The sequence below is a fragment of the Pristis pectinata genome, chromosome 3 (genome assembly GCF_009764475.1).
Source record: "Pristis pectinata isolate sPriPec2 chromosome 3, sPriPec2.1.pri, whole genome shotgun sequence".
NCBI classification, from domain to species: domain Eukaryota; kingdom Metazoa; phylum Chordata; class Chondrichthyes; order Rhinopristiformes; family Pristidae; genus Pristis; species Pristis pectinata.
In genome coordinates this window covers 61,416,886-61,432,531 of record NC_067407.1, presented here as the reverse complement: position 1 = coordinate 61,432,531, position 15,646 = coordinate 61,416,886, and the positions used below count along the sequence as shown (strand labels likewise).

Here is a 15,646-nt window from a genome sequence, read left to right as displayed (position 1 = left end):
CAACTGGAGGTCAAGTCATTGGGTATATTTAAAGTGGAGGGTGATAGGTTCTTGATTAGTAAGGGTGTCAAAGGTTACGGGGAGAAGGCAGGAGGATGGGGTTGAGAGGGAAAAATAAATCAGCCATGATTGAATGGCAGAGCAGACTCGAAGGACCAAATGGCCTAAGTCTGCTCCTATGTCTTATGGTCTTAATAGCAGGCCTTTCACAGCATACGAATGTTGTAAAAGTGTTCCTTTTTCTTAAAAAAAGAACATCTCTTGGATTGGACACTAAAGATGTAACAAAAAAGTGGTTAGGAGAAAGCAGTTAAAAGTTCATAACAAAACTTAAAATTACTGTGAGGAAAATATGCAAAGATTTGTAACCTTATTTGTCAGTTGCTGGATGAAGCAGGCTCCATCCTTCATGTATGGCTTTCTGCAAAAAAAATCTTGTCATTGGGGAAGGTGGCGACTGGAAGGGAAAGATGGAGGCGGAAGGGGAGAGAGGACAAAAATGAGGAGTGAGAGAGAGAATAAAACAAAAGGGGGTGGTGTGAGGAGGAGGAGGAGGAGGGAAGAAGAGGCTGGGAATTAGAACAAAACTCACTACCAAACTGCTGAAAAATCTTATAGCTGGGCAAGTCATGGCTGCCAATTCAGCACCAGCTGTTAAAACTGTCAAAACACTACAGGTATCTCAATTTAGAGATGTTTAAAAGCGTTTCAAAATGATCAAAAATTAATCAAGCTATTTAAAAAAGGTCCAAGAGATAATATTAAGTTTGACAATAAATTAAACTGAATTACTTGAAAAAATTTAACTGTGTTTAATTAAAAAAAATCTTCATTTAAAATATATTTTAAAAATTCTGAGATCTACCCTATTCTGTGCAGGAATTTCTCCCCCACTAATCCGCCAAGCAAATTTCTCAACATAGTGCTGTGGAATCATTGTTCTTTGGTCTGCAGCTGCACTCCAGGAGAAGTCCAACCTCCAACTGTAGTCGTAGAATGTCTGAATGTGGTTGTAGAATCCCAGCAAGCAGTTGTCAGGAAGTTTGGGATGTGCATGCACACCTGCACGAAAATCACAAAGACAACGGCACTTATGCAGGGAAATGTCAAAGTCGAGTTTATTGTCTTATGCACAAGTACATGTATGCACAGGTGCAATGAGAAACTTACTTGCAGCAGCAGCATCACAGGCACATAGCACCACAGAAGTTCCTTATGCAGTTGATGGGCTATTGCTGCCCGGGTTTGTACCCCAGGAATGGGAGAGTTAATGTAACACATTTGGGAAGGGGATTGTGGAAGGAGAGTGGGTAAAAGGAAAAAAGGTTTGTAAATTAGCTTTGTGTATTTGGGTGTTATGCTGTATAGAGTGGATTTATGCCTCTGTTGGATACAATTTTTTTTTCCAAGGGATTCCAGTTGATATTCCATGATGGTATCTGCAGCCAACTCTTATGGTTTTATAAGCAAGGAGTAATTAACTCTAACTCCTAGTTAGCAGTTTGTATTGCTTGAGTTAACTAATCTGCAGATTTTTTTTGATGTAGGAATATATCAGTTTCACAGTTCTTGAGTTTCTACACTTTAGTTTGCTATTGAGTAGTCTTTGTGGTCTCATTATTAAAAACAATAACATTTATGATTGTTGTATTGTTCCCACGATTCTGCAGCCCTGCACTGCAAGCTAATTCAAACCATCTGTGAATTATTAAGTAAATTGATAAGAAGAGATAATATAGAATGATAAGCTATCAAGAGATAAAATCATATTAGCCTTAAATTTCCTCCGAGCAGTTAGCCGCCTCATTCATTGGTGACCTACATAGTAAGTATGAATATAATCTTTTGTGGATCTGTCATTATAAACTTAGACTCCCATGCTGCCCACCTCAATGGAGAGTTAGTTACTGTCGAGGAACCAAAGAGTGGGAATAAACAGACACACAAGAGATTCTGCAGATGCTGGAATCTGGAGCAACACACACAAAATGCTGGACTAACTCAGCAGGTCAAGCAACATCTACGGAGGGAAATGAACGGTTGACGTTTTGGATCAAGACCATCAGGACTGGAGAGGAAGAGGGCAGAAGCAAGAATAGAAAGGTGGGGGAGGGGGAGGACCACAAGCTGGCAGATGATAGGTGAGCCCAAGTGAGAGGGGAAAGGTAGATGGGTGGGGGAGGGGGATGAAAGGGAATATTGTGAGAAGCTGAGAGGTGATATGTGGAAGAGGCAAAGGGCTCGAGAAGAAGGAATCTGATAGGAGAGGACAGTAGACCATGGAATAAAGAGAAGGAGGTGGGAAACCAGAGGGAGGTGATGGGCAGGTCGTAGGGCAGGGGAGGGGAAAGAGTAGGGGGAGGGAGCCACAGGAATGAGGGAAAACAAAAGGGGGTAACAGATCCTTCTCAAGTTGACTGTCTGTGCTAGTGGAATACTACAGGGATCAGTGTTTGGGCTCCACCTATTCATAATCTATATCAGTGACTTGGCTGAGGGGTGGAAACTATGAGGTTGTCCACTTTCAGAATCAGAATCTGATTTATTATCACTGACATATGACGTGAAATTTGTTGTTTTGCGACAGCAGTACGAGTGCAAAGACACAGAATACAAATTACAAAAATAAATAAATTGTTCAAAAAAAAAGGAATAATGAGGTAGTTTTCATGGATCGCTCAGAAATCTGATGACGGAGGGGAAGAAGCTGTTCCTGAATCATTGAGTTTGGGTCCTCGGGCTCCCGTACCCGCTCTCTGATGGTAGTAATGAGAGGAGGGCATGTCCTGGATGTAAACATTCTAGAAAAGCAGTGTGTTTGTTAAATGGTGAGAGATTGGGTAGTGTTGCTGTTCAAATGGACCTTTGAGTGCTTGTACATGAGTCACTGAAGGCCATAGTGCAAGTGCAGCAAGCGATTAGGAGGGTAAATGGTATATTGGCCTTCTTTAGACAAGAAAGTTTGATTACAGGAGTAAGAACATTTTATTGCAATTATCTAGGGCCTTGGTGAGATTGCACCTGGAACATGGTGTACAGTTTTAGTCTTCCTACCCTAGGAAGAATGTATTTGCCATGGAGGGAATGTCACAAAGGTTCATTGGACTGATTTCAGGGACGACAAGTTGGCCTTATGAAGAGTGATTAAGTAGACTAGGGCTTTATTCGCTAAAGTTTAGAAGGATGAGAAGAGATCTCATTGAAATGAAAAAAAATTCTTAAAGGGCTTGATAGGCTAGATGGAGGGAGGATGTTTCTTGTAACTGAGTCTAGGGCCAGGAGGGAATAGTTGGAAAATATGGGGTAGGCCCTTAAAAGGGGTAAACTTTTGAAATTCTATACCCCGGAGGGATTGTAGGTTCAATCATGGTGTTCATTCAAAACCGAGATTGATAGATTTCTGAGCATTAAGGGAATCAAAAGATATGGAGATAGTGCTGGGAAATGGTCCTGAGGTAGAAAATTAGCCATGATCTTGATGAATAGTGGGGCAGGCTCAAAGAGCCATATGGTCTCCTATTCTTATCTATTAAAATATTGCAAAGACTGGAAATCTGAAATATTGAAGACTCTTTTGATGAAAGGTCATCAACTAAAATGTTAGCTCAGTTTCTTTTTCGAGAGTGCTGCCGACTATTTCTAGCATTTTCAGTTTTTATTGTACTTTTCCAATTTTAGCCAAGTGCTTCACCAGTGGAGTCCTATTTTCAACTACTTAGGCACCACATTCCAGTTTTGCCCCAAAATATATTTCTCCTTTCTAAAATGCTGCCATAAACCATCCTCTTTAACTAAGCTGCTGGCCACTTGTCTTAACACTAGCGGTTAGCGTAATGCTATTACAGCATCAGGGATCTGGGTTCAATTCTGGCTGCTGTCTGTAAAGAGTTTGTACGTTCTCCCCATGTCTGCGTGAGTTTCCTCTGGGTGCTCCAGTTTCCTCCGACGTTCCAAAGACGTACGGGTTAGGAGCTGTGGGCATGCTGGAAGCGTGGCGACATTTGCAGGCTGCCCCAGAACATTCCACTCAAAAGATGCATTTTACTGTGTGTTTCGATGTACATGTGACTAATAAAGAAATCTTATCAAGTAAAAGACAGAAAATGCTGGTGAACAGGTTTTAACTCTGTTTCTCTCTCCAAAGACGCTTCTGACCTGCTGTGTGTTTCCAGCATTTTCTTCTTTTATTTCAGGTTTCCAGAATCTGCATTTTTTTTTGGATTTTCTTTAAAGGGCTCAGTTCTCAGAGGATTTGAGTTGCAAAATAGGGATGAGAGAGGCTGTAAAAGGGATTTGAGCCTGTTTGTAAATTTTAAAATGACTGTGTTGCTGAATTGCGATCAAATGATTGGGTGTATAAAACTGGAGGGTATGGGTTCAGTGTAAGTTGTAGCAAGTGTAGAAGGGATCTAAGGAGGTTATGAGTGAATGTAATCTGGTCTACATTAGGAAATGGGCAATTGCAGTTTGTGTGAATGCAGGTGTGGACTGAAATCACGGCTAAGTTCCATTCCTTAAATGCTTAATGGTGAACAGGTGGGTTGTTACAACAGTCTGACAGTTTGCAGGTCACTTTATACCAGCCTCTGAACAGACCCTTGAAATCCCCTTTAAACACCTGTGCATTTTTTCAGCTGTACTGACCATTGTTAGAAATTCATCTTGGAAGTCAGGACCCTTTGCCCTGAAGGCAAATAATTAGCTGATTATATTAGAGAACTGCTACTGAAATCTGCATGCAAGTACTATGGAGCTGTGGAATTTTCCTGCTGAGTCTACAGGACCTTATTTGGACCTTCAATGTTGAATTCAAGTTGTGTATTATAGGAACTATAGGTTTCATTTCTTCTACCCAGTTATTAGTTGCATTACCAATTGAATAGAAATCAGGTACTGACGAGGTGGACCTGGAGCCTTGGTGAGAAGTCAGTCAATTTGCACCAGATCTTGAGTGGGAGGGAAAGCAGCCAGAAGTCGTGGCACATGTTGGTACCAATGGCATAGGTAGAAAGAGGGATGAGGTCCTGAAAGGTGAGTTTAGGGAGCTAGGCAGAAGGCTGAAGAACAGGACCGCAAAGGTAGTAATCTTGGGATTACTGCCTGTGCCACACAACAGTGAGTATAGGAATAGAATGAGGTGGAGGATAAATGCGTGGCTGAGGGATTGGAGCGGGGGCAGGGATTCAGATTTCTGGATCATTGGGACCTCTTTTGGAACAGGTGTGACCTGTACAAAAAGGACGGGTTGCACTTGAATCCCAGGGGGACCAATATCCTGGCGAGGAGGTTTGCTAAGGCTACTGGGGAGAATTTAAACTAGAATTGTTGGGGGGTGGGAACCGACTGAAGGGACTGGGGAAGAGGCAGTAGGCTCTCAAATAGAGAAAGCTTGTAGACAGTGCGAGAAGGAGGATAGGCAGGTGATAGAGAAGGGACGCACTCAAACCGACAGTTTGAGATATGTCTATTTTAATGCAAGGAGTATTGTGAACAAAGTGGTTGAGCTTAGAGCTTGGATCAGTACTTGGAGCTATGATGTGGTGGCCATTTTGGAGACTTGGATGGCTCAGGGACAGGAATGGTTACTTCAAGTGCCGGGTTTTAGGTGTTTCAGAAAGGACAGGGAGGGAAGCAAAAGAGGTGGGGGCGTGGCACTGTTGATCAGAGAAGGTGAACATCATACAGGGATTGTCTACGGAGTCTCTGTGGGTGGAGGTTAGGAACAGGAAGGGGTCAATAACTTTACTGGGTGTTTTTTATAGGCCACCCAATAGTAACAGGGATATCGAGGAGCAGATAGGGAAACAGATCCTGGAAATGTGTGATAATAACAGAGTTGTCGTGATGGGAGTTTAGTTTTCCAAATATCGATTGGCATCTCCCTAGAGCAAGGGGTTTAGATGGGGTGGAGTTTGTTAGGTGTGTTCAGGAAGGTTTCTTGACACAATATGTAGATAAGCCTACAAGAGGAGAGACTGTACTTGATTTGGTATTGGGAGATGAACCTGGTCAGGTGTCAGATCTCTCAGTGGGAGAGCATTTGGGAGATAGTGATCATAATTCTATCTCCTTTACAATAGCATTGGAGAGAGATAGGAAAAGACAAGTTAGAAAAGCATTTAATTGGGGTAAGAGGAATTATGAGGCTCTCAGGCAGGAAATTGGAAGCTTAAACTGGGAGCAGATGTTCTCAGGGAAAAGTACGGATGAAATGTGGTAAATGTTCAGGGGATATTTGGGTGGAGTTCTGCATAGGTACGTTCCAATGAGACAGGGAAGTTATGATAGGGTATGGGAACCGTGGTGTACAAAGGCTGTAGTAAATCTAGTCAAGAAGAAAAGAAAAGCTTATAGAAGTTAAGAGAGCTAGGTAATATTAGAGATCTGGAAGATTATAAGACTAACAGGAAGGATCTTAAGAAAGAAATTAGGGGAGCCAGAAGGGGCCATGAGAAGGCCTTGGCGGGCAGGATTAAGGAAAACCCCAAGGCATTCTACAAGTGTGTGAAGAGCAAGAGGATAAGACGTGAAAGAATAGGACCTATCAAGTATAACAGTGAGAAAATGTGTATGGATACAGAGGAAATAGCAGAGGTACTTAATACTTTCCTTCAGTATTCATTATGGAAAAGGATCTTAGTGATTGTAGTGATGACTTGCAGCAGACTGAAAAGCTTGAGCATGTAGATATTAAGAAAGAGGATGTGCTGGAGCTTTTGGAAAGCATCAAGTTGGATAAGTCGCCGGGACCGGATGAGATGTACCCCAGGCTACTGTGGGAGGTGAGAGGAGATTGCTGAGCCTCTGGCGATGATCTTTGCATCATCAATGGGGACGGGAGAGGTTCCGGAGGATTGGAGGGTTGCGGATGTTGTTCCTTTATTCAAGAAAGGGAGTAGAGATAGCCCAGGAAATTATAGACCAGTGAGTCTTACTTCAGTGGTTGGTAAGTTGATGGAGAAGATCCTGAGAGGCAGGATTTATGAACATTTGGAGAGGTATAATATGATTAAAAATAGTCAGCATAGCTTTGTCAAGGGCAGGTCCTGCCTTATGAGCCTGATGGAATTTTTTGAGGATGTGACTAAACATATTGATGAAGGAAGAGCAGTAGATGTAATGTATATGGATTTCAGCAAGGCATTTGATAAGGTACCCCATGCAAGGCTTATTGAGAAAGTAAGAAGGCATGAGATCCAAGGGGACATTGCTTTGTGGATCCAGAACTGGTTTGCCCACAGAAGGCAAAGAGTGGTTGTTGATGGGTCATATTCTGCATGGAGGTCGGTGACCAGTGGTGTGCCTCAGGGATCTGTTCTGGGACCCTTACTCTTTGTGATTTTTATAAATGACCTGGATGAGGAAGTGGAGGGATGGGTTAGTAAGTTTGCTGATGACACAAAGGTTGGAGGTGTTGTGGATAGTGTGGAGGGCAGTCAGAAGTTACAGTGGGACATAGATAGGATGCAAAACTGGGCTGAGAAGTGGCAGATGGAGTTCAACCTAGATAAGTGTGAAGTGGTTCATTTTGGTAGGTCAGATATGATGGCAGAATATAGTATTAATGGTAAGCCTCTTGGCAGTGTGGAGGATCAGAGGGATCTTGGGGTCCGAGTCCATAGGACGCTCAAAGCAGCTGCACAGGTTGACTCTGTGGTTAAGAAGGCATGCGGTGCATTGTCCTTCATCAATCGTGGAATTGAATTTAGGTGCCGAGAGGTAATGTTGCAGCTATATAGGACCCTGGTCAGACCCCATTTGGAATACTGTGCTCAGTTCTGGTCGCCTCACTACAGGAAGGATGTGGAAGCCATAGAAAGGGTGCAGAAGAGATTTATAAAGGTAAAGATAAGATCTTTATTAGTCACATGTACATCGAAACACACAGTGAAATACACCTTTTGTGTAGTGATTTTGGGGGGCAGCCTGCAAGTGTCGCCATGCTTCTGGCACCAACATAGCATGCCCATAACTTCCTAACCCGTACGTCTTTGGAATGTGGGAGGAAACCGGAGCACCCAGAGGAAACCCACACAGACACGGGGAGAACGTACAAACTCCTTACAGACAGTGGCCGGATTTGAACCCGGGTCGCTGGCACTGTAAAGTGTTATGCTGCCTGGATTGGGGAGCATGCCTTATGAAAACAGTTGAGTGAACTCGGCCTTTTCTCCTTGGAGCGATGGAGGATGAGAGGTGACCTGATAGAGGTGTATAAGATGATAAGAGGCATTGATAGTGTGGATAGTCAGAGGCTTTTTCCCACGGCTGAAATGGTTGCCACAAGAGGACACAGGTTTAGGATGCTGGGGAGTAGGTACAGAGGAGATGTCAGGGGTAGATTTTTACTCAGAGAGTGGTGAGTGCGTGGAATGGGCTGTCGGCAACGGTGATGTAAGCGGATACTATAGGGTCTTTTAAGAGACTTTTGGATAGGTACATGGAGCTTAGAAAAATAGAGGGCTGTGGTTGAGCCTAGTAATTTCTAAGGTAGGGACATGTTCGGCACAACTTTGTGGGCCGAAGGGCCTGTATTGTGCTGTAGGTTTTCTATGTTTTTATGTATCAGCGTTTAGACTTCTGGTCTACCAATTTGCATCAGGATTTTCATGAAACTGGAGGGCTATTGCTGAAAGGAAAGCACTCTGGAGCTGACTCACGAGAGCTTGGGAGTCTAAAACTGGAGGGCATAGGTTTAGGGTAAAGGTTTGGAGTTTTTGAAGAGTTCTGAGGAGGAAGTTTTGCATCTGGAGGATGGTTGGAATCTAGAAAGCTCTGGCTGAGTGGGTGGTGGACGTACGCATTCTCACAACATTTAAGAAGTGTCTAATCAAGCACTGAAATCACCAAGGCATAGAAGGCTACGGACCAAATGCTGGCACATAGCTTGGGTACTTGGTCAGCATGGACGTGGTGGGACAAAGGAGACAAAGGACTTGTTTCTGTGCTGTATGACCCTACCACTTTGAGCTTGGGAGTACTTAATTGTTGGAAGTGCTGAGACTATATTGGATTATATCCTCCACTGTTAAAATACGAGATCTCTCTGGTGCAATGCTCCATTGTCGGACAGTGTTTCTTTCAATAACAATGCAGTCCTCTCCTGTGGGATCCAGAGTTACTAGGTCTTTATTGGGATCAGAGGGCATCTCTTGTTGAAGCATGTTGTTGGAATGGGAATCTGTTGGTTTACCATCAGAGACAAGACTGGTGGTGTAGGCAGAATGAGATCATGCAGGGAGCTGTATGCATGTTTGGACTGTCAATGGCCTCTCCCTGTGGCTGTCATGTGTTCTTCCTGGTGGCAGGATTTACTTTTAATGGTTGTGCTCCAAACCTGATCAGTGGGAGGACAGGGCAGTAAGCCAGTAGAATTATTTGAGAACGTGTTCAAGAGCCCTGGTTTGCCAAAACACACTCACCACTTAACCCTGTCATCCTCTGACTGATCAATTAAATATTGTCAGTATCTCTCCGAACAAGTGGTTTAAGTTTGAATTCTTTTGTTTTGAGGGCTTCATGTTGTGAAATATGTTATTATCGTAACCTTGTAGAATACTGAGAATTGCCAACAATTTATACCTAAACTAAAACTGAGTGTATTTGAAACACCATCAGGGGAGCTGGCATTCATCACATTTTCAATGAGCACTCGTAATTTCGATGCTTGATGTTGTGACAGCTACCCTGGCAGTTATACTGTCGGACAGGGCAAAGAACATGGAGAAACTGCTACTGCATTCATAGCTTTTGTCTTTAGGTGATAATTACTCCCTGAAGTGTATGGAAGATGGCCTGTGGTCACTCCCTGAAGCCTACTGCAAGGTGGAATGCCATGCCCCTCCACCAGTGGCTAATGCCAGACTGCTGGTGCCACGATGTCTACAAGGAGCTCATGACGTCGGTTCGACCTGCAGATACAAATGCATCCCCGGCTATTACGTACATGGGAACAATGACAAGCGATCCAGGAAGTAAGTAAGCTGATGCATAAAGTGGTGGTTCCAATGTGAATTGGATTTGGTTGCTGCGACCAGAGGCACCAGGCGCTGTCCTTTGGAGATAACAGGACCACTGGGGAAGTTCAGTGGCTTCAAATGAAAGGCTCACCTTGGGCATATAAGTACCTGCTCCTGCATAAGTTTGTGTGTTTACGTTTGCATTCCACCATTTGCAGTTGTACCATCAGCTGCTGAGACCCTGAGCTCTGGAATTCCCTCTCTAAGTTCTCCATCTCTTTGTCTCTCTCCTCCTCTACAATGTTCCTTAAAACTTGGCTCTTTGACTAAGCTCTTGTTCATGGTCTTCACACTTCATGCGTCTTGCCGACTAACTTTGTTTGCTAATGCTTCTGTGAGACATTTTGAGACATTAAGCGCACTGTTGTGTTTCTTGTATGTGTGTCCATACACTGCCTTCTCTTATAGTATTATACACATAACATATATATTGTGCCAGACCTGTTAAGTGGCTGGGGGTGCATTATAGACCCACTCAATGACTTACAATCGATTGTTAGATTCCCAGACTAAAAATGTTTGCATCTACACTCTGCGAAAAGTGGTTTAACCTCACTGCTGTTAGTTTATAAGAACACAGTGGGAATGACAGTCTGTGTGTTGTGCATCAACTCAGTATCTCATCTCCAGGGTAAGGACAATTGATCACGTCAGTCCTGGACAGAACGATATGGGATGAGCATAATATGTGACCATAGAAGTAGGCCCGAGATTACAAGCAAAGATTGTGGGCAGCTCATTGAATCTTCAGTATTTGAAGCAGGATATGCACAGGGTTTATGGCAAGGTCAGGATGTAATGCACCTGAAATGCAGGAATAAGCCAGAAAGAATTGAGTGGCATTTTATCACGAGAGTCATGTTGTGCACCACATATCATTCTGTGATCGAGTTGGGATGGTCATTATAATGAGACCCTACATTGGCCTGTAAAGATGTAGTCATATACTGAAAATATGAATGCTCTGATCCTTCGGCTCTCTCAAATATGGGGAAACTTTGAGCTTGCACACCAAAAGTAGCCAGGCAGACAAGTTCATGGAATTTATTGGAATTCATTCGGAACAGGTTCCCAGAACAATATATGGTGGTAGCTACTGGGAAATAGACAATTGTAGATCTAACATTATGTATTAAATTAGGCTTAATGGCAGACTTTTATTAATAGCAGACCTTTATGAAAAATCAACTGGGAAATAATGATCATAAAATGATAAAATTTCATTCTAAGTTTTGAGAGAGCTGTAGGTATGTACAAAACATGGATCTTAAATTTAATACTGTCAGTTAAGTCAGAATGAGTTAGATTAAGTCGATTAAGAGATTTGATTATATGACAGTAGATAAGCAATGGCAGATAAATAAATAATAATTTATTCTCAATATTCGATTGCCTGGAGCAGGAGTGGTGATTCCATTGGGTTAGTGTATGTATAATGGTGAGTCATCTCATCAGGACACTATGTGTAATGTGAGTAATCCCATTCATTTGGAGAGTGGGTGAGAGAGAGCAAATTCTATTGGATTGATTAGAAAATATGGAGAGATGCAATTCAATTGGACGCAGTATGTGATAAGGGATGTAACTTGACTGAAGGAAGGTATTGTTTCATACAACAGTCTTCACTCTTTTATTCTTGCAGAACTTACAATATACTTCTGTCTGCAGGAAATTCCTAAAGCTGCAGTGTTTGGAAGGAGGATATTGGGAGGAAGGTAGCTGCAACCCTGTGCTCTGTGACCCACCTCCTCTAGTCTTCCAGGGAATGTACAGCTGTACCAATGGCTTTGAGTTTGACAGCCGCTGCATCATTAATTGTTATGACCACACGAAAAAGGTGAGAAATTTATTGTTCATTGAATATTGAGCTTAAAGTAATCCTTGGACAATTTCTATTATTAAAAATAGTGAATGCTGGAAATACTCAGTGAATCAGCAATACCTTAGGAGAGAGAAGTGGCATTAATGTTTCACATCAATAGCTCCTCATCAGAACTGAGAACACTTCAAAAGCAAACTTGTTTTAAATTTCACAGACTGGGAGCGGTAGAGAGAACAAAGGGAGTGTGCTATTTTAGATGTACAGCATCTGTAGTATTTTGCTTTTTGAATAATTTGTATTTTATTTCAGCAAATTAAAGGAAGGTGAGACGAGGTAATAGGTGGTGACAGCAAGTTATGAAGCCTGATGATGTGTTTCTTTGTAGAGGTTGATAGTGAGGGAAATGTTGAGGAACAATTTCTAAAGTGCAGTCTTGTGGAAGCATGTCATCTCGAAAATCCAGCCCTTGTTGAGTGAATTTTGCTGATATTACTGGGAGATGGAGGTTTGGGGCATGTTCTAGACACAGGTAAAACTCCCTCTGACAAAGTTCATTGCATATACATTGAAACTCATTCCATGCTATCACTTAAGGACCCATTTGGAAGTTTTTTTGATGAAAGGAGTTCAATTGACGATCATGTATGCAGTAGTGCTGAGCTCACACAATTTGCTGGATCTTCTGTTGTGTGGCTGACTGTCATTAAATTTAGTCTGAAAAGACGGATCCCAATGGATGAATTACACTGGAATGGGATGAAACAGCACAAAATGCATTGAAGTACCCATATACTTGAAACCTTTCGTCATTTGTATGCTATTCCCACATAGCACTTTATATTGAAACCAGACCATTTATATTTTTCTCCAGTCTTTGCATGTAGAAGTGTTAATTATAGAATGATAATTTGTAAACATAGAAATAAATGCTCTAAACTGTCATTCTTTTGCCATTTTTGCCTGGAGATGTCTGTATGAATTAGTATGAGGAACTGGAAATTTCATAGCTAATATTACCTGGACTCACGTTAATGCCAACTGCTGAAGTGGAAATAACAATGGATACATTAGGTCATATTTGGGCACTTGATACAAAATCTGTCATGAGTTTTTTTCAATAAAATATCTGTGCCAGTAAAATACATATTTAGTGGTTATGGGGGACTGGTCTAATTGACTTCACTTCTACTGAACAGGCATTTATTTAGCACCCTGTATGTTTTTACAATGTAGGAAAACTCTTCACAGCCAATTAATACTTTTGAAGCGTGGTCCCTGTTATGATGTAGGGAAACACAGCAACCAATTTATGAACAGCTAATTCCCATAAGCAGTGAAGGAATAATGATCAGATGGTGGCTCATTTTAGTCATTGGTTGTGGAATTACAATTAGCCAGGATACTGACAGAACTCAGTGTCAAAGCCTGTGAAAGACATGGTGTAGAACACCACTTGAACATGCTATACTGTATAACAATCCTTAAACATTTAGCCACATTTGGACAACATTGTATCATGGCTGGTAGAGCTGCTACCTCAGCATAAGCAACTCAAGTTCAATTGTAACCCCAGCGCACTTTGTGTGGAGTTTGCTCTTTCTCCCTGTAACTGTGTCGATCTCCTCCAGCTGCTCTGATTTCCTTCCACAAACCAAAGACGTGCAGGTTGGTTGGTTAATTGGCCACTGTAAATTGCTCCTGGTGTATAGGCAAATGGCAGAATCTAGGAGGAGTTAATGAGAGTGTGGGGAGAATAAAAAATAGGATTAATGTAGGATTAATGTAAATGAGTGCTTGATGGTCAGTGTGGGCTCATCGGGCCGAAGGGCCTACTTCTGTGCTCTGAGAATCTGTGTTCATTGGTAGCAATCTTAGTCAGGCCCCATTCCAGTTTGTAGTGGGATCATTGGGATTCTCTTGCATCCATTCATATGCCCGGCAAAGTATAAACATTGGACCATGCCGATAAACTTGATAAACATTTCCTGTGTTTCCTGTTTCTATTTTAAATTTCCTGCAGTATTTTGATTTTGTTTTAGTATTACCGGTAGTCTGGTAGGATGGTGTACAATGTCGCAGTGTCTGATAGGAAGGATAATCTTTGTTGGGGCTGTTGGTCTTTTTACACCAGTCTTCTTGTATCTATTCCACAAGGGCACAAGAAAATAGGAGCAGGAGTAGGTCACTCAGCCACTCAAGCCTGCCCTGTCATTCAATATGATCATGGCTTATCTGCCCAGGCCTCAACTCCTCAATTCCCCATACCCCACAGCCTTGTTTCAGAAATGTATGTATTTCCACCTTAAATACCCCCAATGATCTAGATTCACAACAATGATCTAGAGAATTCCAGAAGTTCACTTATTTGGTCTCCATATCCAATTGTTGTACAAAGTTATGTTGCATTGAGTTCAGGGCTTTAGGACACTGTTGAAATGCATTGCCAACTCTTAGTTCTTTGGGCTGAAGTATTGTTTATGAAGCAGAGACAAATGGAACCAGAATGAAGATCCCTTTAAAAGTTCTTAATGGATTCTTGTTGATGCTCTTGGACTTTCTCATCATTAGGTTGCTGGAAAGTAGCACTCAAGGTGAGATCTACCACATGAAATTCCCTCTCATTTTTGGAGCAACATTTTAGAAATCGGGTGCTAGATTGTCCAACGTGGACTTAATCTGGAGTAGACAATGCTGGGCATTATTATAGGGTGAAGTCACACCAGGAGATTATTTTAGGGTGAATTTGGACAGGTATTATTCTCATAAAGTTCTTGTCTCTGAGGATGCCCATCTGTGAAGAGCCCACTCCTGGAGAGTCTTCAAAGTAACTACCTGAACCTCTCTGATGAGCAGTGTATTTGCAGGCTCCGGTTTTCCAAGACTGTCATCACGCATGCCTGTGATGTCACATGGGAAGACCTTCAGCTGCACTCTTGTGTCTGGACTGCTCTCTCCACAGAGCTCAGAGTCAGGTTGAGTCTGGACTTTCTCCTCTTAGGGTCATTCTAGTAGCACCCCTGCATTCGATAGTCACCCAGGCACAGCATTCATGGAGAAATCATTTCACCCATTTTCTTTTCCATGTCAACCAAACAGCACCTCAGACACAGGAATCTGCCAGCATTGCCAGGTTCTCCAAGCACAGAACACTATTGAATGTACACAGATGCCCGTAAGAGCTCCCATTAATAACCCAGATCTTCTTGTGAATAGGAATGGTTTCCACTCCCTCAATGTGCAGGTCATTGTGGGCCATCAGAAGAATTTCCCCCAGATGAGCACTTTGTTTCCTGGCAGCACGGGTGACTCCTTCATCCTGAGGGAGCCTGCACCACTGGACATTGTCAGCAATGGATGGAAGAGTAGCAAGTGGACCTGAAACCTGATGGCCATGAGGCAAAGCCAGGTGGAGGAGAGGATAAAGAGGAGCAGGAGGAAGAAGGTAGTGACCAGGGGGATGTCCCTGCTCAGCATCTACATGCTGCTGGGCAGAGGCAAGTGTTGATTGCACTGGATATAGGGAGCACTCTAATGGAGAAAAGATTTTCATAAGAAGGCTGCAAAATTGGAATTAGTTTATTATTGTCACATGTACCAAGGTACAGTGAAAGACTTAATTTTGCAAGCCATCCATACAGATCACTTCATCACATCAGTACATTGAGGTAATACAAGAGAAAAACAATCACAGAATGCAGAATGTAGTGTTACAGTTACAGAGAAAGTGCAGTGCAGATAGTCAATATGGTGCAAGGGCCATGGTGAGGTAGATTGTGAGATCAAGAGTTCATCTTTAATGTACAAG

At 42.4% G+C, this 15,646-nt stretch overlaps 1 protein-coding gene across 1 annotated transcript in view; it reads left to right on the top strand.

Moving 5' to 3' along the window:
- Positions 1–15,646, top strand: part of LOC127567956 (pappalysin-2-like) — a 290,468-nt gene that overhangs the window by 204,126 nt on the left and 70,696 nt on the right. The window contains 2 exon segments of the mRNA XM_052011199.1: positions 9,761–9,974; positions 11,688–11,856. Coding sequence (XP_051867159.1) covers positions 9,761–9,974; positions 11,688–11,856 — 383 coding nt within the window.